The sequence below is a fragment of the Balaenoptera musculus genome, chromosome 4 (genome assembly GCF_009873245.2).
Source record: "Balaenoptera musculus isolate JJ_BM4_2016_0621 chromosome 4, mBalMus1.pri.v3, whole genome shotgun sequence".
In the NCBI taxonomy this organism is placed as follows: domain Eukaryota; kingdom Metazoa; phylum Chordata; class Mammalia; order Artiodactyla; family Balaenopteridae; genus Balaenoptera; species Balaenoptera musculus.
In genome coordinates this window covers 96,053,342-96,081,099 of record NC_045788.1, presented here as the reverse complement: position 1 = coordinate 96,081,099, position 27,758 = coordinate 96,053,342, and the positions used below count along the sequence as shown (strand labels likewise).

The 27,758-nt window shown below is 34.2% G+C and overlaps 1 protein-coding gene across 5 annotated transcripts in view; it reads right to left on the bottom strand.

Annotated features, from left to right (window-relative positions):
* The window catches only part of SENP7 (SUMO specific peptidase 7), a 153,660-nt gene that overhangs the window by 12,903 nt on the left and 112,999 nt on the right, over positions 1 to 27,758 (bottom strand). For 4 of the 5 annotated variants that reach the window (XM_036851222.1, XM_036851225.1, XM_036851226.1 and 1 more), the window contains 9 exons: positions 27,035 to 27,216; positions 24,922 to 25,261; positions 23,934 to 24,091; positions 20,532 to 20,678; positions 16,260 to 16,293; positions 8,626 to 8,805; positions 7,175 to 7,437; positions 5,345 to 5,478; positions 3,821 to 3,937 (listed from right to left, as the gene is read on the bottom strand). In XM_036851222.1, coding sequence (XP_036707117.1) covers positions 3,821 to 3,937; positions 5,345 to 5,478; positions 7,175 to 7,437; positions 8,626 to 8,805; positions 16,260 to 16,293; positions 20,532 to 20,678; positions 23,934 to 24,091; positions 24,922 to 25,261; positions 27,035 to 27,216 — 1,555 coding nt within the window. The remainder of the gene's footprint in view (positions 1 to 3,820; positions 3,938 to 5,344; positions 5,479 to 7,174; positions 7,438 to 8,625; positions 8,806 to 16,259; positions 16,294 to 20,531; positions 20,679 to 23,933; positions 24,092 to 24,921; positions 25,262 to 27,034; positions 27,217 to 27,758) is intronic. The other variant, XM_036851223.1, reaches the window with a different exon arrangement.

Sequence of the window (27,758 nt, the reverse complement as noted above, 5' to 3'; positions counted from 1 at the left end):
TGCCCCCGTAGAGCTTACAATCCAGAAGAGTGACGGTAGAAGGAAATATTAATCAAATAATCATGCAATCAAACACAAAACTGAAACCATGACGCTCCTAAATAAATCTAGAGAAATTTTAATAACTCTGAGACATGACTAATCTCTAAATCCTTAGTCCATTTCTTTACTAAAACAATTCTTCAACACAAGTTTATAATTCAATCACTTAGTGATTAAACCTCTCATAATTAGAGAACTCTACTATTGTTAATAGTTTATAAAGGTTCAAAAATGATCTTGGAATTGCTTTTTTTTTTTTTTTTTAAAGATTATTTTTATTGTACATGGGGAAATATACTTTATTTATTTATTTTTTAACTTTTGGGTTTATTTATTTATTTATTTATTTATTTATTTATGGCTGTGTTGGGTCTTCGTTTCTGTGTGAAGGCTTTCTCTAGTTGCGGCAAGTGGGGGCCACTCTTCATCGCGGTGCGCAGGCCTCTCATTATCGCGGCCTCTCTTGTTGCGGAGCACAGGCTCCAGACGCGCAGGCTCAGTAATTGTGGCTCACGGGCCTAGTTGCTCCGCGGCATGTGGGATCTTCCCGGACCAGGGCTCGAACCCGTGTCCCCTGCATTGGCAGGCAGATTCTCAACCACTGCGCCACCAGGGAAGCCCAGGAATTGCTTTTTAAAAAAAGCATAAAAGACAAACACAACTTGAATTTTTTTTAATGTGGTTAAGTGGAGGGTATACTATGTGGAAGGCGACACAAAGAATGCTTTTGGTGTGCTGCAAGTGTTCTTTACCTTAATCTGAATGGCGATAACGTGGGTACACACATATGTGAACATTCATGAGCTATACACTTAAAATTTGTGCACTTTCCTATTTGAAAGTTATTCATCAATATTAAAAATAAATAGAAAGTAGTTTAAAAAATAAAGTAGAATCCCCTGTGAAAAGAAGTCAAAGAGTCAGAGATACAGGCAGTTCAGTGAAAAGGAAGTATAGAAAAATACTCTTGGAACTGAATTTGAAATAAAATTTTATTAGTTAATTCCAATAAAACATATCAAAATTAACGTCAAAGATGATCCAATTCATCTCGCAAAATATAAATTTGACACTATTTAGGGATACAAAAATAAGTAAGATATAAGATGCCCAACCTTTAGAAGGAAAATAATCATAATGCTACCCAATAACTTTAAAATAAGGCAAAATACTATATGAATCATAAAAGAGATACAAATAAGGTATTATGAGAGTTAATAATATCTGTTTAAAATCAGGAAAAGTTTTCAAGAAGATAACCCTTGTGAGGAACCTTGATAGAGGAATAAAATTTCAACAGGTTAAGATAAAAAGAATATTCCACGAAGCAAGAGTAACACGGCATTAAGGCAAAAGAGTGAATAAGGATGGGTTTTGTTTAGTAAACTGTTTATAATTCAGTTTTGCTGGACTATGTAATAGGTGCAGGGTTATAAGTAGATGGCAGAAAAGACAAATTAGTGTCATATTATCAAGACACTCAAATGCCTGACTGTGTTTGAACTCATTTTGACAGGTAGTAAGAAATTAATAAAAGTTTCTAGTGAGAACTGCATTCATGGAGTAAAGAATAATAATGGTGGTAATAATATACTTAACAGATAGGAAAACAGAGACAAAGGATATAAGGAGACTGTTTTAAAAGAACAACAATTTAGGTAAGATAAGTAGTACTAAAAAGATCATGATGACAGAAGAGAATAAACAAATTTGAGAGACCAAATCTACTACTCAGGCAACTGAGTATGTAGAGAAGGAAGGGAGGGTGAAGAGTCAATGATAATGAAAACTTTACTCCCAGCCAAGATGGAATAATAGGGATCAGATTTACACTCCTATCTGAAACAAGCAAAAAATCAGACAAAACACATGAAACAATAGTTTTCAAAACACTGGACATCGGGCAACATAGAACAGTGACCCTTGAGAAACGGTGAGCTCCGTAATTGCCTCAGCTTACTGCCTTGTTAAGTTTCCAGGCTGCAGCACAGAAAGGAATAACCCAGGTGGAACACGGCAGATTCCCTGGGTTGAGGAGATGCTGAGAGTCAGGAGAGACTAAGGCAGCGAGAGTTTGCAAATCAGAATACTGGAAAAGGAAAAGCACTATAGACAGAGAACTCCAGACATCTGCAGAGAGTCCTCCTCAAGAATTTAGCAGAATATTGATCACTGCATGTACGTAAGGAAAATACCTAAGACTGGGGAAAGAACTATCTGAAAAAAGTAGAGGGAATGGTACCCAGCATTCACGCAGGTTGTGGGAATACTGCCTGCTGCTACCAGCCAGGCTGGAAAACCTCATAATTCATGAAGCACTGAGTAGAGTATTCAGAAGGGTCTTTCCTCATAGTGGGGATTAATTTGTTGGTCTCGCTTAACAAACCTTAAAAAGCAAGATCCTTAAAAGCATCAAACTGTTTCCAAATAATCTGTCTCAAAACACAATTCAAGAATATTTATAGGAATATACCAGCACCCAGTGAAAAAATCACCAGACATGCAAAGAAGAAGAAAAAAAAAAAAAAATACCACTCATAATGAAGAGAAAAATCAGTCAATTGAAACCAACCCAGAACTGACAAGGACGCTAGAATAAGTCGAAAAAGACATTAAAACAGTTGTTATATAATAATTATATTCCATATGTTCAAAAAGTTAGAGACATGAAAGATATAAAAAAGACCCAAACAGAACTTCTAGAGATTAAATCTACAATGTCCAAGACGAAGAGTAGATAATAACGTGAGATTTTTGAGCCTATCCTTAGTAGAATAAGGATAGCACTATTAGTAAAACAATAGGGCTGAAATAATATGATAATAATAAATTGGTTTGGGAAGGGTCAGTGAAATAATTAGGAGACATTTTGAAATGTTAGAAATGTAGGTATAGGGATAGAGTACAAAATGAGGGCTAGAGACAAATTACCGCTGCATGAAAGTTTCTTTCTTACACATTCCTTCAGCTTGGCTATATAAAACGTTGAAAACTATTTTTAATGGAATAGTGACATGGATTTTTAAAATGACACTTAACTTTTACAGCGCTTAAAGACACAATAGAGAACTACAGAGTTGTTTCTTTCTGGTTCCCAAAGTGATCTGTAATTATATAAGTACTTCCTTCACTATAATAATACTATAGTCCAAGAAGTATCAATCAGGGACTTCCCTGGTGGTGCAGTGGTTAAGAATCCGCCTGCCAATGCAGGGGACATGGGTTCGAGCCCTGGTCCAGGAAGATCCCATATGCCACGGAGCAACTAAGCCCATGCGCCACAACTACTGAGCCTGTGTTCTAGAGCCTGTGAGCCACAACTCCCGAGCCTGCGTGCCACAACTACTGAAGCCAACGCGCCTAGACCCCGTGCTCTGCAACAAGAGAAGCCACCGCAATGAGAAGTCCGCACACTGCAACGACGAGTAGCCCCCGTTTGCCACAACTAGAGAAAGCCCATGTGCAGCGACGAAGACCCAACACAGCCAAAAATAAATAAATAAAATCTAAAAAGAAGTATCAATCAATAGCAAGCAAAAACAAAAACAAACAAAACAAAACAACAGTAACTCTTCTGAAGTATGTAGTATCTATGGGAAGTAAAGGAATGAAACTGAATTAGTCAACACCAGAAAACTTTGGTAGACAAAAATTTTCAAACCTGAAATTTTGGCAGGTTCTTTTTAGCTAGAGTTAAAATACTTCAGAGATAAAGATATTTAATATTCACATCAAAACCTGTAAAACAAATGACAAGATCATTTATCATTGTACTTACTTAAGGTAGAAATCAATGATTACATCATTAAGAAACTCTCCTTCTTCTAAGCACTCCAGATCTTCATTAGTTACTCCTAAACCCCCTTTAGTAGGTGGTGGAGGATATACAATCAACCTTAAAAAGTAAAAATAAAGTTAAAATATATTAATATTGAAAACTCTAGTGTCAAAGGGATTTGTTATATGGGACAATAACAGGGCAGTAGTATTCAATAACTAAAATGTGTAGGGTAAAAAATATTTGACATGATACAAGCAATTATATTTCCCTTCCTTTGTTTTCACAAGCTACTAATAGTACTCTCATTGAGTATCTTTTCATTTCCAATCCTTCCCATGTGGGCTAGTCTCAGTATTTGTCTAATCAATAGGTTATCTCACAGTCAATTACAATACCATTGAGGACGTCTCTCTTCTGTACAATTTTTAACTTTCAACAAACTGAAGTAATAAACCATAGAAGATTCTCCTACGCTCCAGTTTCCAATGCTAAGTTTGAATCCCCAAGACTAAAAGAGTCAACAGTCAAAAACAATGCTCTCCTACTGGTGGCTAGTCTACACCAGCAGCTGGACAATGAAGAATTACTATGGGAGCTTAGGAGGCAAGTTTCCCCAAAAAAAGTGCTTACGATGCATAACTTAAAGAGAATATAAAGGATATAAATAATTAGAGTACAACCAGAAAGAGATGGAAAACAAAATGACAACTAATTAGGCATTTTTCCTTTGGCACCCTCTCTTAAAGCTCAGAAAATAAGAGCAGTTATGAGTTCTGACTATGATCTTGGAACAGACAGGGTGGTACTCATTGCACAAATATAGTCAATAATAAGGTATAATATGTACTTGTTGAACTAGAAAGATTCAAGAAGATAAGAATCATCTGCAGTTGATTTAATCTTGGTAACCATGGCACCTAAATCAAATAACACAGGAAAATTTTAAGTGCTAAAATGAAAGTTACTATTTTATTGGCTATTTCCCTATCCTGTGCTTTCCTTTTTTTTTTTTTTAACAGAGAAAAGGAATCGTGTAGAGGAATAGAAATCACTCTCAAGTGCACAGTCTCCCTTATGCTGCCTTACCACCATGAGAAGACATATAAAAGACGAAATACGAACAAAGAAGTAACTTCTGAAAGGGAAGTTCTGATAAAGTACCCTAAATTGAGGCACACATTAATAAGCAATTTCACTTTTCCTATTATATATTCAGATACGGAATATATAATCTTAAAAACCATACACTTCTATTCAAATATTTTCAATAAATGCTTTAATCTTACCACATTTGACATCTTGGCTACCATTTCTGTCTTATTAACATAAAACTAAATGAAATGGCATTGATTGTTTTCTTAATAATTTTTTTAACTTTTTAATAATTATTTCTATTATTAACTGTCAGCAAGAAAGTAAAACTCAAAACATTTAAAAAGGAAAAGTACTTAAAATCAGCAATGTGAATGAAAACTACTAATTTGCCCACCTATTACAAACGGGATATGACACAGTACATACTTCTGAACAGGTCCAGTGTGCCTGACTTCTCGCCATTCTTCATCTGGATTCGATGTAATAGAAAGTGAGTAGCAACCACTACTTTGCTTCTGCAGTAAGGTGTAAGTAGGCTTGGCTGTATCCGTATTTGAGGGCTGACAGAAAATGGCAAAGAAAAAGGTCTTATACGTGCATAAACACGTATTAACTCTCAAAAGGACAAAGTCAAAAGTTAGACTGGTAAGAGAAAATGTGACTAAAAGAAATATTGATACATACCAATGAGTTATATATATACTCTTAGAATTTCTATAAAGATATAACTAAATCAAAATAATACTTTGTATCAAAAGATACTATACAATGGTCAAAGTTTAACCTGAAGTGTTACTTACAGGTCTGGCTTTATAATTAACTTAGGAATCTGAAAACAGTGTTCATTTTGTTCAAAATGAACAAAAGAGGTGATAAATAGTAGGAAAAAATTTAAACAAGAGACTGAAAAGAGTTTATAAGAACATAAATTGATATTTTATTATTAAATGGAAAACTATGATACAAATTTGTATATACAATGTAATTACCAGGCAAAATTTTTACATTATGCAAAAGACAGTGAAGTCTTACATCTTGACTTCCACTAATGTGGCTTTCTACAGACCTTTAAAAAAAAACAGATTAGCCCCAGACCAAACCCACATGAGTGTATGTGTGTGCGTGTGTGCACACGCCCATGTCACAGCAAACTTAATAAACGCTTTTCTTTCTAGAGGTATTTGGCAGTGATACATAAGCCACATGTATATTAGCAACCTCCTATATAAATAAACACAGCATTTTAAAACTTACCATTAATTGTTTCAAGATAATTTTAGACTTATATTGATAAAAGAATTGCAGAAAATAAGCCTCTCACAGACCCCCCCTAATAGTAACATCTTTTTAAACCACAGTACAATTATTAAAACTAAGAAATTAATGTTGGTATGATACTATAAACTAAACTACAAACTTTATTCTGATTTTACTAGTTTTTCCACTAACAAATTTCTTTTGTTTCAGGATCCTACAATTCCTCAATCTTTCCTTGTCTTTCATGACCTTGATATTTTTTAAGACTGTTGGTCAGTTACTTTGTAACTGGGTTTGTCTGATTTTTCTCACAATTAGACTGAGGTTATACAATATTGAGAAGAACAACACAGAAATGATGTACTCTTCTCCGTGCATGATGTGACAGGTACATTAGGTCAATATATCTTATTACTGGTAATGTTAACTTCGATCACTTGGGTTAAGGTGATGTCTGCAACGTTTCTCCACTGTAAAGTTACTACAGTGGAGAAAAAAAAGTTACTTCCTTTTTGTAATTAATTAATATTTGGGGTGAGAGATTGATATTGTGCACATATCCTGTTTTACCTTAAGTTTTCATCCATTAAATTTAGCATCTCTCCGTGGACCTTACCTGCAACAATCATAACTATGATTTTTCTAGAGGTGGTTTTATATTTCTCTTGTTCCTTTTACATTTATTAATTGCAACACTTTTCTAAGAAAGAATTGTCCCTTACCCACCTTTTTTTATGTTTTCATTCATCCATTCAGTTATTTATTTGTATCAATATAGATTAATTGGTATTATATCTTATTTTTTAATAATAATCACAGGCTATCATTACTGATTTTGTTGATCTAACTGTTCTAGCTTTGGCACTGGGAGTTCCTTTAGGTTGGTTCCTGTGCCCTTTTGACAAAACACAGCATTCTGAAATCATGCTCATTTCAAAAAAAGAATTTTTATTGAACTGCCTCCCTCCCCCTCACTAATTATATTAATCATATGCTAACCTGAGATATTGATTTCATCTTCATTTCTTCAGCAGTAACAGCAGGAAAAGAACAAGTTGAAGCACAGTAATAATGAATAAAAGAGCTTTCTTTTGAAGAGAGGTTCTGAAATAAAGGAAGTGCCTGAACCCAAGACAACGGATAAGAAAGCTCTAATTCTCCATTGGCTGTACTTATTTCTGTCATAATGTCTTGCAATTTCAATTCTTCTCTCTGTGAAATAGAACTGTGTAGCTCAAGGAAAATGAATTCAGTGGATTTTGCTATGAAAGAAAAAAGATACCAGTTTTTATCAGTAGTGTTATTTTTCAAGGGGATTATAATTAAAATAATTATTAGTAACAGTAAGGTTGGTATACAACTCAACAAACTATTTTGTATGTTAGTTAATAACCCAGGCAAATTAAATCCCAAAACAGGCCATTAGTAACCTATAACCAAAACTCACAATTTTTAGACTCCTACTACATGAGAATACAAACTCCACAATGGTACTGACTGCTGCATCTCCGGTACCTGGCATTTACTAGGTGCTCTTAAATGTTCGTTAACGAATGTATGAATAAGTAAATGAATGATGACTAAGCAATTATTTTTCTCTAGCCTTCTTCATATATCAAATCTACCAATTAAAAAAATTTCCAAACACTTCCTTCAAAATCATTTTCTCTCATCAAATGACATTCTCTCCTCCCATAATGATTATAAATGGCTTGTGTATTTTTCCAACTTCTCTGCTATTTAATCATGAATTTTCCCAATTAATTTGGAAGTAATGAGGACAGCAAAATAAGTAATTTTAAAGACATAAAATTTAGTTCACTACTTAACATCTTTAATGTGCAAGGGAGTAGGAGAGAAATGGCAGAGAGATTAAAGAGATAAGAAAGAAACTTACTAATTTGATTTACCCAATTCTAAACCAGACTCCTTTAGGAGTTGGAAACTAAACAAAGTTGGGAAATATCTCAAGATATTTACATATTGATAGATTAAGTGTTATGGGAGCATCAGAAAAGTATTCAACCCAGTCTTAGAAAAATGATACATAAGTAAATAAACTGATTTATCTTTTTTAGAAACTATAGAAAATGAAGATAAAGACTTCTGTATTTTATTTGACTTTGCCACTGATGAGTTCTGTCACAGTTCATTATGAAATAAGGGCAAGAAACTCTTAAGACAGGTAGCCAAGGATGTCAAGTGACTAAAAGATAAGGTAGTCCTTTTATTTTAGAAGATAATTTTAATTGGTTGAGTAAAATTATAAGGAGAAATTAAATGAATAAAATATCTTACATAATATCAAGGGATAGATTATTTTGAATTCAATGAACTTAATTTCAATTCAGTGAAATAATTACATTCTACTAAATTATTTTAGAGGAAAATTACTTTATTTATAGGACTTCTCAGATTATCCTGAAATTTAGATATCTTTTTATACTCACATTGCTGGCTTAATATAGAGTTTTCTAATTGGGTCTGAATCTCTTGAAGATAATCTGAGGAGACCCAAAGAAAGAGGATAGCATGACTTCTTTTACTGTGATCATCATCTTTATTTTTCCATAACCCAAACCGCTTTAAATGTGTAGTATCCACTAGCAATGAAATCTCATGCAGGGACACTGTAATAAATAAAAGATAACAAGGTAATAAATTAATCTATTTAGGAATACACTCCATATGCACTGTACGACTCCTCTTTAACACAATGTATTTTTTAAAAAGAATTATATGCAAGGTTTTTCAAAAATATCATTTCCAGTACATTTCAGTAAACTTGGCTAAAATACCTAAACAGTATTATTACAGTAAAAAAGATCACATAAATTAGAAAGGGCCAAACAATTTTTAAGTGATAATTAAATGTAGGAATTTAGCCTCTCACACTATATGATCTCAGACTATCTTATCAATGCAGAAAACTAAGCATAGTATAAGTGAAAAAACTATATAATTCTATCTTGGTTAATACTATCAACCAAGACTGCAAATGCTATCATAAGCCACTTAACGCCTATTTTTCTTCTCCTCAAACATCTGCATTCCACTACACAGACCAGCCATTACCCAAAGATTCCCCAGAGTAAGTAATATGAGCTTCTGAATGGTCTAGGATGAAATTTTGTTGGTGGCGCCACATGGCTTGCGGAATCTCAGTTCCCAGACTAGGGACTGAACCCCGGACCCCGGCATGGCAGTGAAAGCCCAGAATCCTAACACTAGGCCACCAGGGGACTCCTAGGATGACATTTCTTCTAAAATTTTTCTAGGTTCTACTTCTCAAAACTTCTAGGTAATTGCTCTGAATTATCACTCTTTCTCCCTCTCAGCGAGCTAAAAGAATCTCCTCTGAGGACCTTATTTTTTAATTCAAAGAAATATAGAAAACTGGTGTAAAGAAGTCCTGAGGTCATCTGGTCCAACTTAAGAAAACAAGCAGCTGAACTAGGAATACAAATATCGGTTAAGTATAAACCCAAGATGGTTACCTATTTGAAACAAATCTCTTACTACTCCTCCCCCCATGTTTTCCTAGCTCCATGCTACTTAAAATGTAGTCCTCAGCCTGTGACATGAGCATCACCTGGGAGCCAAATGGAAATGCAGAAATCAGGCCCCACACTAGATATAGTGAATCAGAATCAGCAGTTTAACAACAAGAACCCAGGTAATTCATATAAACATTAAAGTTTGAAAAGCAGTTTACAATAAGCATTCAAACTCATTAACTAATCATCTTAATGTTCCCAAGATAGCCATTCTATTTTTTTTCCTTTTTCTTATAAATTAATCCATTTTAAACATTTTCTCTTTATTTCTTTCGTATTTCCTCCTTCCTTCCTCTATTCTTTTCTTTCCTTATTCCATTCTTCCAGGTCTTTTTCTTGTTCCCTTTCTGTATTTCTATTTCTCTTCTGCGCCTGTCCGTATGCATGCCTCCTGACTTCCTCTCTTCCTATCCTGTCATGTCCTATCCTAACCTACCTTCCCTCTTCTTTTACTCTCTGTTTACTGGCTCCTTTTTCTTTTTCTTTTTTTTGATTTGTATGCCTTTTTTAAATTGAAATATAGTTGACATATAATGTTAGTTTCACATTACTACATAATGATTTGGTATTTGCATACATTATAAAATGATTACTATGGTAAGTCTAGTAACCATCTGTCCCCAAAGGTATTACAGTATTACTGACCATACTCCTTACGTTGTACATTACATTCTCATTGCTTATATATTTTATAAATGGAGGCTTATACCTCTTAATCCCTTTCACTTATTTCGCCCAACTCCCCACCACCCTCCTCTATGGCAACCAGCTGCTTGTTCTCTTTATCTTTGAGTCTGCTTCCCTTTTGTTTTTAGATTCCACATACAAGTGAGATAATACTGTATTTGTCTTTGTCTGACTTATTTCACTTAGCATAATACCCTCTAGATCCATCCATGTTGTCACAAATGGCAAGATTTCATTTTTATAATGGTTGAGTAATATTCCATTGTATATATATATATAACACATCTTCATCCATTCAGCTATTAGAAGACATTTATGTTGCTTTCACACCTTGGCTATTGTGAACAATGCTGCAATGAACACTGGGGTGCATGTACTTTTTCAAATTACTGTTTTGTTTTCTTTGGGTAAATACCCTGAAGTGAAATTGCTGGATCGCATGGCAGTTCTATTTTTAATTTTTTGACCAACCTCCATACTATTTTCCATAGTGGCTGCATCAGTTTACAATCCTAATGTGTGCCAACAGTGGAAGAGGTTTCCCTTTTCTCCACATCCTTTCCGGCACTTGTTATCTACTGTCTTTTTGATGATAGCCATTCTGACCAGTGTGAGGTGGTATCTCACTGACAATTGGCATTTCACTGACAATCAGTGATGCTGAGCATCTTTTCATGTGTCTATTGGTCATCTGTATGTCTCCTTTGGAAAAATGTCTATTTTTTAGACATTTTTAAATGTCTCTGCCCATTTTTTAATAGGGTTGTTTGTATATTTTGGGTATTAACCCCTTATCAGATATATGATTTGCAAATATTTTCTCCCATTTAGTAGGTTGTCTTTTCATTTTGTTAAAGGTTTCCTTTGTTGTGCAGAAGCTTTTTAGTTTGATGTAGTTCTACTTGTTTATTTTTGCTTTTGTTGCCTTTGCTTTTGCTGTCAGATGCAAAAAACTGCCAAGACCAATGTCAACGAGGTTACCCCCTATGTTTTCTTCTAGGAGTTTTATGGTTTCCGGTCATACATTTAAGTCTTTAAACCATTTTGAGTTGATTTCTGTATATAGTAGAGGTAGAGGTCCAGTTTCATTCCTTTGCATGTGGCTGTCCAGCTTTCTCAACACCATTTAGTGAAGAAACTATCCTTTCCTTATTGTATATTCTTGGCTCCTTTGTTGAAAATTAATTTACCATATATATGTGGGTTTATTTCTGGGCTCTCAGTTCTGTTCCATTGATCTCTGTGTGTGTTTTATGCCTATATCATACTCTTTTGATTACTATAGCTTTGTAATACAATTTGAAATCAGGACGTGTGGTGCCTCCAGTTGTGTTCTTCTCAGGACTGCTTTGGATATTTGGGGTCTTTTGTTGTTCTACACAAATTTTAGGATTTTTTTTTCTATTTCTGTGAAAGACTCCATTGGAACTTTGACAGGGATTACAGTGAATCTGTAGACCGCTCTGGGTAATATGGACATTTTAACAATATTAATTCTTCCAGTCTATGAACGCTGTAACTCCTCTATTCTGAAAACTGTCAGTGAAACTGGCAGCAAAGACAAACAGATTAAGTTAAAAGTAAAGAGTAAGAACCTTCAGAAAAACTTCTCAGCATTTCTTCCTCATGCAGCTCACAGCCCCAAATAGTTACTATTTCTGTGAAATCTAGATAGTTATTACTAATCCAAATGTTCCAAGCTCTTAGTATGAAAGTTAAATATTCTTTAGGAAGACTGCTTTAAAAAGATTCCCTTAAAAAAGCCAGGGGGCATTTAACACCATCACAAGAAAAATTAACCTCATTACCAAATTTTCCCAAAACATTCAGTTTATTCTGTTACAGGGCTAGGACAGACACTGAAAGTAGGAGTTGCCTATCATTTTTCCTACCTACTGTTAGGGATTTTAGTAACAGGACCCTAATTTTATGAGGAAGCAAGATACCCACCTCTTAAAAACTCTATTTCCTAGCTTCCTTTGCAAATAGATGTGTGGTCATTTGACTACATTCTAGCTAAGAAAATATAAGCAGAACGTTAGGTGGTATGCACACCCAAGAAAACTCCTTAAAAGGGTGGTATGTATTCTTTCTACCATTTTTCCTTTCCTCCTGCTCTCTACCTGGAACATTAAAACATGATGGCTGGACTTCCCTGGTGGCACAGTGGTTAAGAATCCGTCTGCCAATTCAGGGAACATGGGTTCGGTCCCTGGTCTGGGAAGATCCCACATGCCACGGAGCAACTAAGTCTGTGCGCCACAACTACTGAGCCTGCGCTCTACAGCCCACAAGCTACAACTACTGAGCCCGCGTGCCACAACTACCGAAGCCCATGCGCCTAGAGCCTGTGCTCCGCAAAAAGAGAAGCCACCGCAATGAGAAGTCCGCGCACTGCAATGAAGAGGAGCCCCCACTCGCCGCAACTAGAGAAAGCCCGCGCACAGCAACGAAGACCCAACGCAGCCAAAAATAAATAAATGAACAAATTTATTAAAAAAAAACAAACATGATGGCTGGAGTATGAGCAGCCATATGGACCATGAGACAAACTAGAGGATGAAAGTCATGTGTCAGGGATGACAGAGTAAGAAAATGAAAGGAGTCTGGGCCTCTGATGACCAAATAAACACCATATCAGCCCTGTTCAGTCTACCTCTGGAATTCTTAAATGTGAAGAAAAAATAAACTATTTTCTTTAAGCCACAGCCAAACATAATCAACAGCTAATATAAATATGAATAAATCAATTTTTTCCCACAGCTGCTGCAGAAAAATAAACATTTAGACCCCTACATTTCCCCACCTACAAAAACCTTTCACATGCATGCCTTGTTTTATTTTTTTATTTATTTATTGGTTGCACCGGATCTTAGTTGCAGCAGGCAGGCTCCTTAGTTGCAGCTCTCCTGCTCCTTAGTTGCGGCGTGTGGGCTCCTTAGTTGCGGCTCGCCGGCTCCTTAGCTGCAGCATGAGAACTCTTAGCTGCAGCATGCATGTGGGATCTAGTTCCTTGGCCAGGGATCAAACCCGGGCCCCCTGCATTGGGAGCATGGAATCTTAATCACTGTGCCACCAGGGAAGTCCCTGCATGCCTTGTTTTAAAAAAAAATTTTTTTTATATGGGAATTTAGCACAGACAGGATTTGAAGAAGCTGACTAATATTTTCCTCTTCCATTATAAAATCGTAAACCCATTACCACCGACAAGAGTATTTTTCCACAATTTTTAATTAAAATCATCTTTTAAAGATCATTTGGAGCTGATTCACTTTGTTATAAAGCAGAAACTAACACACCATTGTAAAGCAATTATACTCCAATAAAGATGTTTAAAAAAAAAAAAATCATTTGGGAACTTCCCTGGCAGTCCAGTGGTTAAGACTCCACACTTCCAATGCAAGGGGCCTGGGTTAGATCCCTGGTCGGGGAACTAAGATCCCACATGCTGTGCAGTGTGGCCAAAAAAGTATTTAAAAAAAAAAAAAATATATATATATATATATATGTTTATATATATATTCATTTGGGATAGAAAAGCTATAAAGAAAGCAATATTTGAAACAAAGTACAAAATATTAACTATGAAAACCTAAAATATCATTTTTGATGTTTGTTTGTATCATAAGAATTTGAGAGGTAGCTCCATTACAAAGGTCTTTACCTATAGATTTTAGTTAGATGTACTGGGACTACATCAAACTACAAAGCTTCTACACGGCAAAGGAAATCATCAACAAAATTAAAAGGCAACCTATTCAATGAGAGAAAATATTTGCAAGTCATATATCTGATAAGGGGTTAAAATCCAAAATATATAAGGAACTCATACAACTCAATAGCAAAAAACCCCAAACAATCTGACTGAAAAAAAGGCAGAGACACTGAGAAGACATTTTTCCAAGGAAAACATACAGATGGCCAACAGGTACACAAAAAGGTGGTCAACATTGCTACTCGTCACGGAAATGAAAATCAAAACCACTATGATATACCACCTCACACCTATTAGAATGGATATTATCAAAAAGAAAAGAAATAATGAGTATTGGCAAGGATGTGGTAACAAGGGAACTCTTGTGCACTTGTGCACTGTTGGTGGGAATGTAAACTGGTGCAGCCACTATGGAAAACAGAGCGTTCTCAAAAAAAATTTTTTAATGATCCAGCAACTCCACTTCTGGGTATTTATGCAAAGGAAAGGAAAACACTAATTAGAAAAAAAATATATGCACTCCCATGTCAACTGCAGCATTATTCACAATAGCCAAGATATGGAAAAAACCTAAGTGTCCATCAATGGATGAATGAATATGTGATATATATACAATGGAATACTGTTCTGCCAAAAAAAAAAAAAAAAAGGAACGAAATCTTGCCATTTGCAACAACATGCCTTGAGGGCATTATGCTAAGCGAAATAAGCCAGAGAAAGACAAATACCGTATGACATAACTTATAGGTGGAATCTTTAAAAAAAAAAAAAAAAAAAAGCTCATAGATACAGAGATCAGATTGGTAGTTGCCAGAAGCAGGGGGTGGACGAAATGACAGAAGGGGGTCAAAAGATATAAATTTCCAATTATAAAATAAATAAGCCATGAGGATATAATGTACAGCACATGGTGACTATTGTTAATAATACTGTATTGCATATTTAAGATCTATCGCATAGATCTTAAAAATCCTCATCACACACAAATTTTTGTAACTTTGCATGGGGATGGATGTTAACTTGACTTATTGGGGGAATCATTTTGCAATATATACAAATATCGAATCATAATGTTGTACACCTGAAATTAATATAATGTTGTACATCATTTATACCTCTATTAAAGAAAAAGAAATTGAGAGGTAGCTCTGTTACCCAGGTCTTTATCTACAGATTATAGCACTATCTTTTATGAAATTATTTCCTCTTGAGTCACAGGCCTTGGTTTCTTTAAATAGCTAATGTTATATTATTCCACAATAACTTATTAAAATTTCCTAGTTAGGAATATCAGTATATTTATTTTTATATATTATATATGCCTTACATATTCTTACTACTTATAGTAGCTTCCTAATCATTAGATTCATTATTATAACATACAGTTGTGGATTCTGTACATGGGTATCTGGGGAGTCCAACTAAAGTTACTTCAATCTCATCTTCAGTCTTGAAACACAGGTTTCCTCTTCCCCAGTTCATTTCTGAAGTGCTATTTGTATATATTGTTTTTGTTCATTCTTCTCATAATTCATTCTCTAAAGAGACTATTCTCTGTTGCTTATTATTTGTTCTCTTAATGTTATTTATTCTGAAAGGTTTTTATTTGGAAAGAGAATGAGAAACTTGTCTGAGTCTCTACAAATTATAGGTCCATTTTCCAATCCACATTGCCTTACTCAGATAAGAAACAGTATAAAAAAATCTCTCTTAATCCCTACGCAAAACCATTTTACATGTTTGTGTGCAACACTAAAAATTTTCCTTATACTTCTTTACTTACAGTTTCTATTTTCATCCATTTTTATATATCAAAAATCTTGCTATCAAAACTACTTTTGTTAATCTCAAGAAATTGCCATGAGTCCCTTCATATTACTTGAAGTCATTAAAACAACAGTATAAAAATTGTATATTTTAAGTGTTATAAAACATTTTAACTCCTTTTGAAGCTGCTAAAAAAAGTGTTAAATTGAAACATATTATTAACCTTATTTTTACATAAATTCTACACTGGAAAAAATTATGAAAGACTAATTGCAGAAATATCTCAGAATTTTTGTTGACCAATTATTTTATACTCAAAACTACAGTGAAAAGAGGTCATAAGATAATGATAGCTTACCTTGAAATGGGATCTTAATATACTTTGTCGTGAACTAAAGGAAAAATAAAAAAGCAAAATACGAGTTACCACTCAAGATGTGTTACTATTCAAATTTTTCAAAATTTTTTTCTTTTTTAAACCACAAGTACGTAATCAAAGTCTATACTAAAAGTCTTAAGCCTTTTTCTCAATAAACCAAAAAGATGTTTCACTGTAAAGACTTAGTTTTATGGAAGTTTAAGAACCCTGTGCAAGTAATTTAATTCTCAATATGCTCATTTATTAAAACCAGTAAGACTTTACTTAATATACTTTTCAAAAATGTTTCCTGAATATTTAAAAAAAAAATAAGACAAAGTCCAGAAGAAACTGCCAAAAGACCTCACAGGGTGTCACTGACTTTGGTAAATAAATCACAAAGCAGGATTTGATCCTTATCTTTGCTGACATTCCCAGCATTCATTCTTCTTTGTTCCATGTTATAAATTCCCTTCTGACTAAGGATTCAGCAAGGTTCCTGCTCTTTCTGCTCCTTCTGTGACAAGATGCTAAATTTTCTCTAGGTATCTTTTGTATATATCTGACCTCCTTAAGTGTTGGTTTTAAAATAAAGTCTCAAGAGTTGTGGAGTACCTAAATCTTACATGTACCACCTAAAATAGATGTCCTTTGAAGTTTGTCAAATTAATTCATGCCTATTTATTTATTACGTGGTTAGGTTTCTCTTTTGATCAATACATTTATGAAATTGTTGACCAAATCAGGGATACAGTCTGTGAGCACAAAATTGAAAATGGCCTTGGTACATGGGTACCTAAATTAACTACCAACAGAGTTCCAAATAAGTAGCAAACAATGTTTGGTGAAACCACAGATTTAGTAAGACTCCATTTTATTTTATTTTTTTTGCTAATTTAAAAATGATTTCATACTGTAGTTTCACAAATATAAAACTCACATTTCATAGTGTAAGTCAGCCACTTAAGCAAAATTTGAGCAAAAGGACAAATGAGTTAAAAGCTGAGCAAGGGGTTCAAATGTTGCCTCTCTTATCTCTACCACTTACACAAATAGTAAGTAAACTTAGGTAACGTACTGAACCTCTCAGTTTTTGATAAGACCCTTAATCAAGGGGAGCTGTTATCATTAGACACTAGCATCTGATTAAGTATGTTATCTAGCTTGATTTATTCAAATACACCTTATTATTATGTCACCTTCACATAACTGCTATATATATTTGGTGTATATTTCCCCTTGCTAAATCCTTTCAGGCATGTTTCACTGGGTCTTTAATCTCATAAAATATATCTTAGCAATTGTAAATAACTAGTTATAGAAAATGAATATAAGGAGTGTTTGCTTTTGAGATTTTATAGTCATTACTATGAAATTACAAATTAGAAGTAGTGTATCTATATATCTTTGGCCTCTTTCTACATGATTGTTTCATTCTCCCACCATAAGCACCCTTGTCCTATCAAACCTTTCTGTTTGGCAAGGATCACATACTCATTTACACCTTTTTTGATGACTAAGCCAACATGTAATCTCTCCCAAAGGCAAAGTCCTATTTGCAGCAAAAACTGAATCCCCAGTTAAGAAAATCAGAAAGATGTTTTTGTGGCAATAAGGTAATCCCAAGTTCTCTGAAATCATACCACATCTACTTAAACTTAAAAATAAAGCTGAACATAAGAGCTATTTTATAGCTTCTTACAACAGCCAGTACAGTTCTTTGAACATAATATACACTTAATAAACATTTTTCCTACTATTAACAAAAATGAGATCTAAAAAATTAAATGTGCAGCATTCTCTACACTAAAAAAAGGTAATAATAACTTAAATGTCCCACTATAGAAAAAAAAAAAAAAAAACGGCTCTAACTTATGTAAGAGTTTCCCACTACAGGTATTTCCCTGGCTCAGCTAAACTGTAACTGTCATGACAGTGAGAACAATATCTCCAGTGTCCATAACAAAATATAGCAGACACCCATTAAACATCTGGCAAATGACTAACTTTAATTCTCTAATATATTACCCCCCCAAAAAAAGAAGTTCTTTAATTTCTAAATTACAGAGCATGATGAACTCTGTCTGAAAAAGGATATATATTCACAGTTTTTTGAAAAACTTGAAAGTTTTAAGACTTTTACCCTTTTCCTGTTTTATATTATTCATTATATTTTTTAATTTTAAAATTGCTTACAATCTCTCCATAGCAACCTACCTGTTTTAATTTTTGCAGAATTCTTCTCAGCCTTTCTTCACATGCATATTTTTACCTGCATATATTTACTAAACTACTTTCCTATAATTAGACATTTAAGTTTTTTTATTTTAATCATAGTTTAAGTGTTCCAACAGACATGAGACAAATTTTTAAGACCTACTTTATGACATTTATTGAATATTTGCAATACTTTATTATTTGTAGTAGCAAAATTCTGGGACAACTGAAATGTCCAATGGTCAGGAATTAAGGACAATCCAAATATTCCAAAATAGGTACATGAATTACATTAATTTAATATGATTATGGTGAGCTACAAAACAGTATGTATAATGTTATATCCTTTGGTTTTAAATATATATGTATCTAATATGAAGAATATGGAATGATGTACACTGTAGAGTTAATGGTAATTGTCTCTGGATAGTCAAGATTACAGGTGTTCGTTAAATTGTTCCTTTACTCATTTGTAGTTTTTTGTTTGGTTTTGGTTTTTGCCCATAACAAGTCCACTGACCATATAATAGCATAATTAATACATTAATTAATGAAAACCCCTTGCTGAATATTTATATTAAATTCCCCCCCCCGGCTTATCAGTTATTGTCACATATTTAGGTTACCCAACATTTTGCCATTACAAAGAACTCAACAGAAAAAAATGGTTAAACCTGAATTTAAAATGAAAAAGCTATAAAATTGGGGGGGAAATTGTGAAAAGTGAACAAAATTCCTTAAAGAAAATAATTGTAAAATCACTCTGGGCATAACAAAATTATTAATATCTGAAAACTAGTGATCAGAGAATATTCATTTTAAACAGAATTGCTGTGGTGCCTTCAATCAAAGCAATTTTAACTATATCACCAGCTACCGTTATTGGTACTTCCCAGAATTTGTACATGTTTACTCTACTGGGATTAGTTAGGTCTTCCCCCTGCATGGTCACCAAGTAAACATCTACTCTGTGTCTTAAATCATACGCTCTCCTCTCTATGAAGTCTTCCCTGATTCCTCCAGACAGAGGTACTCACTCCCATATGCGCACTTCCTATACATATTTTCATAGTACATTTTACTATAATGTAAATATCTATTTACATTTCTGCCTGTTTCATTAGACTACAAGTTCCTTGAAAGCAGAGATCATATCTTACCATTTTTATATTCCCTGCTTTATCCATAACAGAGTGAAATATTAACAAAACTTCTAGGAAAATACCTGAATTATAATCTGACATAGTCAATTCAATTCAACTAATGTTTAAAAGTGCCTATTTAGGTTTGAGCCATTTATGTAAAGTGTAAAGGGGAGTAAAAGCACGACTCTTCATCACAAGATGCTTAAAGGCTAATGGAGAGGTTTAGGCAAGAATACAAACAAAAACACACAGAATAAATCCTACAACAGATGTACAAACAAAGTGCTGTAAGTACATAGTAAAAGGAGAAGTTAATTATGGCTAGGAAGGAGAAATCAGGAAAAGGTTTTCTGGAAGAGGAAGTATTTCAGATAAGCCTTAAAAGATTTTAACAGGCAGAAAAATAGTGAGAAAATATAGAGAACTGAGCAAAATCCAATATGGCTTTCATACACAAAATGTGAGGAGTTAATACTGAAAAGAAGTGGAAAAATAGAATAGGAACTATTCCTGGAGATCCTTAAATAACAAGTTTGGGAATCTAGAGAACAATTTAAACCATCAAAATGAGATTTCTTCTTTTTGCTATTAACTATACCCTAAAGAAAAATTTACTTTACCATCAAGTAAGTTTTAGAGCCCAAAGAATATCAATGTTACATATGATTTTTTTCATACATAATCCTCATTAGAGTAGTCAGATTACAGATATGATTTTAGGGCATTCCTCTATGGTTTCAAGATTTCACAATTAAAGACATGTTTCAAAATAGGTATAATGACATATTCAAAATGTCCTATATAAAATTAATCTCAATTCTATTTTCATTTGCACTAAACAAAGAGAAGACAATCTGAAAATGCCTTGTCCAAAAAGCAAAGCTAAAAAAAAAAAATTAAATATACTTACTGTAACACAACCTTTAGGAGCTCCTTTTACTTTACCAATATAAACAGAAGTAAATATAAAATCCAGTTGTAGATCCATCTCATTACTAGGCATAACACAGGAAATGTTTTCCATGACAGGATTATATGGACATAATTCAGATGAAGCCTAACAAGGAAAAAATTGTAAAATGCATATAAACCTAAGTACTATATAAATGCTGACGATGATTTTCAAAGTCAAATACTTCTTTAAATTACTATTAATGAATCTGTGAAGGATTTTACACTGTTCTTACTGTGAAGAAATAGTTATCTAGATTTTTTTCCTTAAAAAGTATATGGTTGGACTTCCCTGGTGGTGCACTGGTTAAGAATCTGCCTGCCAATGCAGGGGACACGGGTTCGAGCCCTGGTCCAGGAAGATCCCACATGCCGCACAGCAACTAAGCCCATGTGCCACAACTACTGAGCCCGCATGCCACAACTACTGAAGCCTACTCGCCTAGAGCCCGTGCTCTGCAGCAAGAGAAGCCACCGCAATGAGAAGCCTGCGCACAGCAACGAAGAGTAGCCCCCGCTCGCCGCAACTAGAGAAAGCCAGCGTGCAGCAATGAAGACCCAAAGCAGCCAAAATTAAATAGATTAAATAAATTTTTTTTAAAGTATGTTTACTTTGAGAAATTTACCCTAAAATGCTGACTCCCAAATTAATTCCATAGGCCTAAGTTCCAGAAATACATCCTCCTCTGTATCAAAGCCATTTCAAAGTCAGTATTCTCTAATAGGCTTTATTCATTTTTAACTCAACAGAAATAAATTAAGATTTATATAATGTTTAGTTTAAAATGAGGTTTTAAATACATTATCTCTCTTAATCACCACAACCACCCCATGGGGCAAGTTTTTTTTTTTTTCTTTTTGTATTTTATAAGTAGAGTTAATATATGTTTGGATTGGTTAAGTGACCTGCCCATGGTAATGCAGTTAGTAAGAAGCAAAACTAAGACAAATGCAGGTTTCTAACTCCAGGTCAAGGGTTATTTCAAGCACATAAAATTGCTTCCATAAACCAAGACAATGCTCTCAGCTATTGCACTTTTAGTGAGCAATGAAGGAATATAAGTGCCTAAGAACCGTCTGTTACATCAAATCTATATACTTTACTACATGCACTATGGCTAAGGATAGCCAACCAGCTGCCTAAAGCCTCAAAAATCATACCACTTCTGCCCAAAAAATTCACAACTCTGCTTTTAAATTACAATAGACTACCAGGCAGTATCAGCAGCAGCAATTTCCCACCATCTCTTTGGAGTTTTACACTGCTTTCAGATGACTTTTTCCACTCCACATTTGCCTAGCTGTTACACATTATCCCTCTTTAACCTTAATATCACTAATAACCAAATAAATTACTACTAGAGCAATTATGCATGTGTACTCACTCTCCTCCTACCTCTAGAAAATGTGATTAATCCTCACCTGAAATATGCACATTACTCATTATTTTTAACCCAGCTCACAATGCCATTTACCTGCGTAATAGAATTTCTTTATCATTCTCAGCTTTTACTGCTTACTGAACTCTTCTTCTCCCCTAAGTAAAAAAGGGGGAATCTAATCAACTACAGATGGTTCTAATCAGTCAAATAACTGCCTGTGTGTTTTAGGTGATAAAGTGAGAAGATGGATTAGAAAGAATTCCTTATTGGGCCTCACATTTGGTAAAGACTAACTGCCTCTTAAAAATGGTCAATCTATGTTTCTCATAACTTCATTTAAAATTGGAAACAAGGGAGGGTGTGGAGGTTTATTCTGCCTTATAGATTTTGGTAGATCTCTACATTATTTGCTGCTTTGCTGTGATCATATGCTGTCAGTTCTACAAGAGATGTCATTTTCCTTTAACACAGTCATTTCATACTGTATTGTCAATTTATATACTGCCAAGGGAACTGTAATTCATTTAGAATTTTGAATTCATTATCAACACTGTTTTAATTACAAATACAACTAAGCCATCAAGTAGGCTATTGGCCCAACTGGGCAACAACTGTTACATTTTAACAAAAATTCAGAACACAATTCCTGAGGTAATCTCTCTATGGAGTACCAAATGCAACAGAAACACTGGTGAGGTACTTCCCTGGTGGTCCATTGATAAAGAATCCACCTTACAATGCAGGGGACTCAGGTTCGACCCCTGGTCAGGGAACTGAGATCCCACATGCCGCAGGGCAACTAAGCCCGCACGCCACAACTAGTGAGCTCACGAGCCTCAACTAGAGAGCTCACGTGCCGCAAACTACAGAACCCACGCACCCTGTACCCTATGCACCACAATGAGAGAAGAGAAAACCCGCACACCACAACTAGGGAAGCTCACGCGCCACAATGAAAGATCCCGCATGCCTCAATGAAGATGACGCAAATAAGACCCGACGCAGCCAAAAATAAATAAATAAATAATAAATTTTTTTAAAAAAAGAAAGAAACACCCGTGAAACACTAATCAGCCCATCAGACTGTTTTCATGGAACTGACCAAATTCTTCACCACACTCTATAGAATAACAGCCTCTGACATTATTCAAAAACAACCAACAGAAGTTAACCATAATTCTGCACTGGTGGTCTACCGATAATCATTTCTTTAATATAGGATAATCAGAGCTGATAATATGAATGAATACTGACAATAAATAACTTGAACCTTACTTTAGAGCTATATGTATGTCAAAACACCACTGGCTGACATTAAACCAACAGACACTTCCACTTACTGTTTTCTATAAGAGGAAGAGACAAAGCACTTACCAAACTGATAGGTTTGTAACACTGTTCTAAATGCTTTCATATGTTGTTTCACTTAATACTCAAAAAATAATCTTGTGAATTAGGTGTTATTATCCTCATTTAGCATATAAGGAAACTCAGGCTAAGGAAGTTAAGGGACTTGCCCAAATGACAGAGCCAGTATTTGAACATAGATCTGTGTATCTCCAGAAGTCAGGTTCTTTCCTCTGTCATGCTGCCTTAATAGCATGTGAGGAAAAGGAATAATTCCAAGTCACCATTGTACTGTAAGACCAGACAAATACTGGAAACTGTTTAATTCTAGAAAATGTTTTGATAAAGTACTTAAATGTCCAATGAGAACCATAAGAGAAGAATAAATATTCAATTCAGAATATTTAGACTGAAAAAATAAAAATGGCCAGAAGAAAAATGGTATTAAGCCTTTCACTTCAAATAAAGACAACTACATACTTCCCTCAAACTAATATGAAAGTTGTCTCAAAATTCAAACTAAGAAAATTCATAATTTTTATATAATATTCTGCTCGACGGAAACAAAAAATAGTCATTAGCCAATAGTGTATATTTCACTGTTAATCTGTGAGAAGACAGAAATAAATTACCCGTACAGATTCACATGTAATCTGTGGTAGTTCTGACATTGCTGGCTCAGAAGTACTCTCACTTTCATTAGAGATGGCATGATCTTGCTTAGGTTGTAATTTAAGAATTTCTGAACTTTTATGTTCAACGGGTCCTTCTTCATCACTGGAAACAACAACTAAAAAGGTAAAATGTATTTTTTAAATGTGTCACAATAATCATATATAAAAAGAGAACTTTGTAATTCGTGCAATATATCTTTCATAAACCCACTGAACTGAATCATCTAACTTTATTCAATTTAGAAACTGGCCTATCATTCATTATCTAATTTATACTAGTCGCATACAATGTTTCCAGGTCAGCGCTATTATTTGGCAGTTACCTGCAACCTTACCTTCTGGAGGACGAAGATATTTAAAAATGGATAGAGCCATGAGGAGAACTTAGGACCAAATTCTAGTTCTAATAATGTATTATGCCATCATTCTAAATTGTACTTTAAATCCTGTTACATTAGTTGCTTTTAGGAGGGGAAAATGGATGGCTAGGAAAAGATGCGGGAGACCAGTCACTGGATATCCTTTAGAACCTTTTTTGTACCATGTGACTGCATCAAATACTGGAAAATTAAAAATCAAAATTAATTAATTAATTAAATCAAAATTAATGACAATAATTAAACAGCACTTAAACGCTCTGTACTTCAGCTTAATCAACCAAAATGACAATAATAATGGTCCTTACAGAAACTTATAAAAAACTACTGATGAGATTACAGTACACTAATCTAAAAAAAAATTACTTCTGCTTCCAAGTATTCTATTCCTTACCTAAATCAATATTACAAAATAAATGAAGTCCCAAAACCCCAAGTCTTTTTTTTTCTGAAGTTAATATATTCCACAATGATGTAATAAATAACTTATTGCCTAGCAAAATTTGTTTGAGAGGAGAAAGAAAACAACTAAGTAGAGGAGAGAAAATTATTATCCTCATGTTACTTACTTGGTTCAGCAGAGATAAATGATTGGTTCCCTTCACTATGTTCACTTAAAACAGGTTTTTCTATCGTGTTCAATTCATTCTCATCCTTCTCGACCACAGGACAATTCCCCACAGTATCAGTAGGAATAGAGCTCTCAAAAGTTTTAGTGGTTGAACATTCAGAGGTGATTTGGGGAGCAGCACTCAAAGCCAACTCCTGACTACAAAGTGAGGCTAGTTTAGTAAAATCACTTTCTATGGGTTCAAGCATAATTTCTTCAAGCAGCTTTGGGTCCTCCTGATAGTTTTCACTTGACTTTTCCAACTCAGTGGGTACTGTTGGGTCATTTTCTTGTTCTTTCTGAACATAAATAAATGCATACAAAAATTAGCATTTTTCAAATTTGGCTAACATAAAGAGTTTTTTTAAGTTTAAATTCCTAAAGAAGAATATAAAAGTAAAAATATTATATCATTTCTATAACTATAGGGGCAGAAACTACTGAATTATACTACATTACTCTTGCCAGTGTCTCTCAAATATGTAGAGTTTGGTCTGTACAATCAGATGCCTAAACATTTTTCAAAAGGATGGGAAGGAGAAACTCCCATATTTACAAGTGGCTCAGAGGTCTCCCACAGTCTTGTCAACTTTAAATGAGAGGAATTTTTTTTTACAGTTTTATTTTGCAAAAGAGGCCATTTGACATCATATGACTTTAGTAACAAAAAAGCAAAAAAATTAAAAACTTAAGAGGATAACAGGGCTTCCCTGGTGGCGCAGTGGTTAAGAGTCCGCCTGCCAATGCAGGGGACACGGGTTCGAGCCCTGGTCCAGGAAGATCTCGCATGCCGCGGAGCAACTAAGTCCGTGCGCCACAACTACTGAGCCTGCGCTCTAGAGCCCACGAGCCACAACTACTGAAGCCCGCGCCTAGAGCCTGTGCTCTGCAACAAGAGAAGCCACTCAATGAGAGGCCAGCGCACCGCAATGAAGAGTAGCCCCTGCTTCCCGCAACTAGAGAAGAGCCCCCGCGCAGCAACAAAGACCCAACACAGCCAAAAAATAAAAATTAAAAAAAAAAAATTAAAAAAAAGAGGATAACAATATGAAAAATTATGAAAATCAATCACTGCCTTCACATCTCTATTACTGTATAAATCTAAATCATGTTTATAATTGTAACTCAAAGGCACAGCAAAGTCCTGAAATGCCTTGTGAATCACAGGACTCAAAAAGCTGTCTCCTCATACTTTTATTGTTAACTGCATACTAAGTCTTTGAAAATAGGTAATGTATGCATTAATGTATGTATGGTAATTCTCTACAACAAATTCCCTAAACTCTGGAAAAAGAGAAGTCTATAGAAATTGGAAGTAAATTACTACTGATAAAATAAGTCAGGTAATAATTTCACAGAGCAAGTGAAAAAGCAATTGACTGGACAGTATGAATAGTATTTGGTTATAATAAGGGGGGGAAAAAAGGAAACAGGTCTGAAGGACATACATCAAACTACTAACTAAGGGCTGGTTATCAGAAGAGAAATACTTTTAACTTTTTTACTTGTTCATAATACAGTCAGCCCTCTGTATGCACAGGTTCCACCAACCGCAGGTTCCACCAACTGCAAATGGTGAATATTTCCAGAAAAATAATTCCAGAAATTTACAAAAGGCAAAACTTGAATCTGCCATGAAGAGACAACTATTAACATAGCATTTACATTGTATTTATAGCCATTTACATAGCATTTACATTGTATTAGTTATTATAAGTAATCTAGAGATGATTTAAAACATACAGGAAGATGTAGATTATATGCAAATATTATACCATTTTATATAAGGGATTTAAGCATCTATGGATTTTGGTATGTGCAGGGTCCTGGGACCAATACTATGTAGATACTGAGTGATGACTGTATTTGAAATTTGTTCCCATAACTGTACTACTACAAAAAAAAGTTGTATTTATTTTTTAAAAAATAAACAGAATCAAAATAATAGGCAAAGAAAAGAAAGAAATATGATGATAAAAGCAGAAAGCCAGGAGAACATTATTTGGCCACAGTCAATTCATTTTTATCATAGCACAAATTATTTCATATGACATCTAAATACCTCTACTTACTGTCTGCTCTGCTGACTTATACAAAGAAGTAGGATTAAGAGAACCAGGTAAATTACTTCTAAGCCTTTGTTTTCTCTTCCTGGAAATCAGAGTGGGTTCCATTTTTGAATCAGAATATGTATTATCCTTGTTTCTGCTCCCCTCTTCAAGATGATCACAACCTCTACTTCCCCTATTGAGGTCTTAAAAAACAGAAGAGACATAAATATGACCAAAAAGTAAAGAAAGAATCCCATTTAGAAGAGCTCAAATAAAATCATCAAAATTACTATACTACTTTCAAAGCTAGTTTTTTCATAGTCCACTGCTAATTTCTCATACTGACATGGATGAATATAAAGACATATCCCATTTTAAACTGCATACACAAAGCAAATGTTCATTGTACAAAAATATAAGATATGGGAAAAATATTAAAAGGTAGTATTCTTTAGTAACCAAAGCAAAGCAACCAAACCATGTTTTTCCTTTTCACATAACTGCATTTTACTATGATACAAAAAAAAAAAGTCTTAATAAAATTTTGAAAGTTAGTCTCTTAAAATGTTTTTTAAATTCACTGTGATTTGAGAAATTACAACTAATTTAGAAATTACAACTAATTTAGCAATTAGTTGTCTTTTTTAAATGTAAGTTTTATATATACATATTTTTTAAATGAAAAGGGACAATAATTTGAAAGAGTAGAGTATTGATCACTGCTCTTTTAAAAGGAGCAAAAATA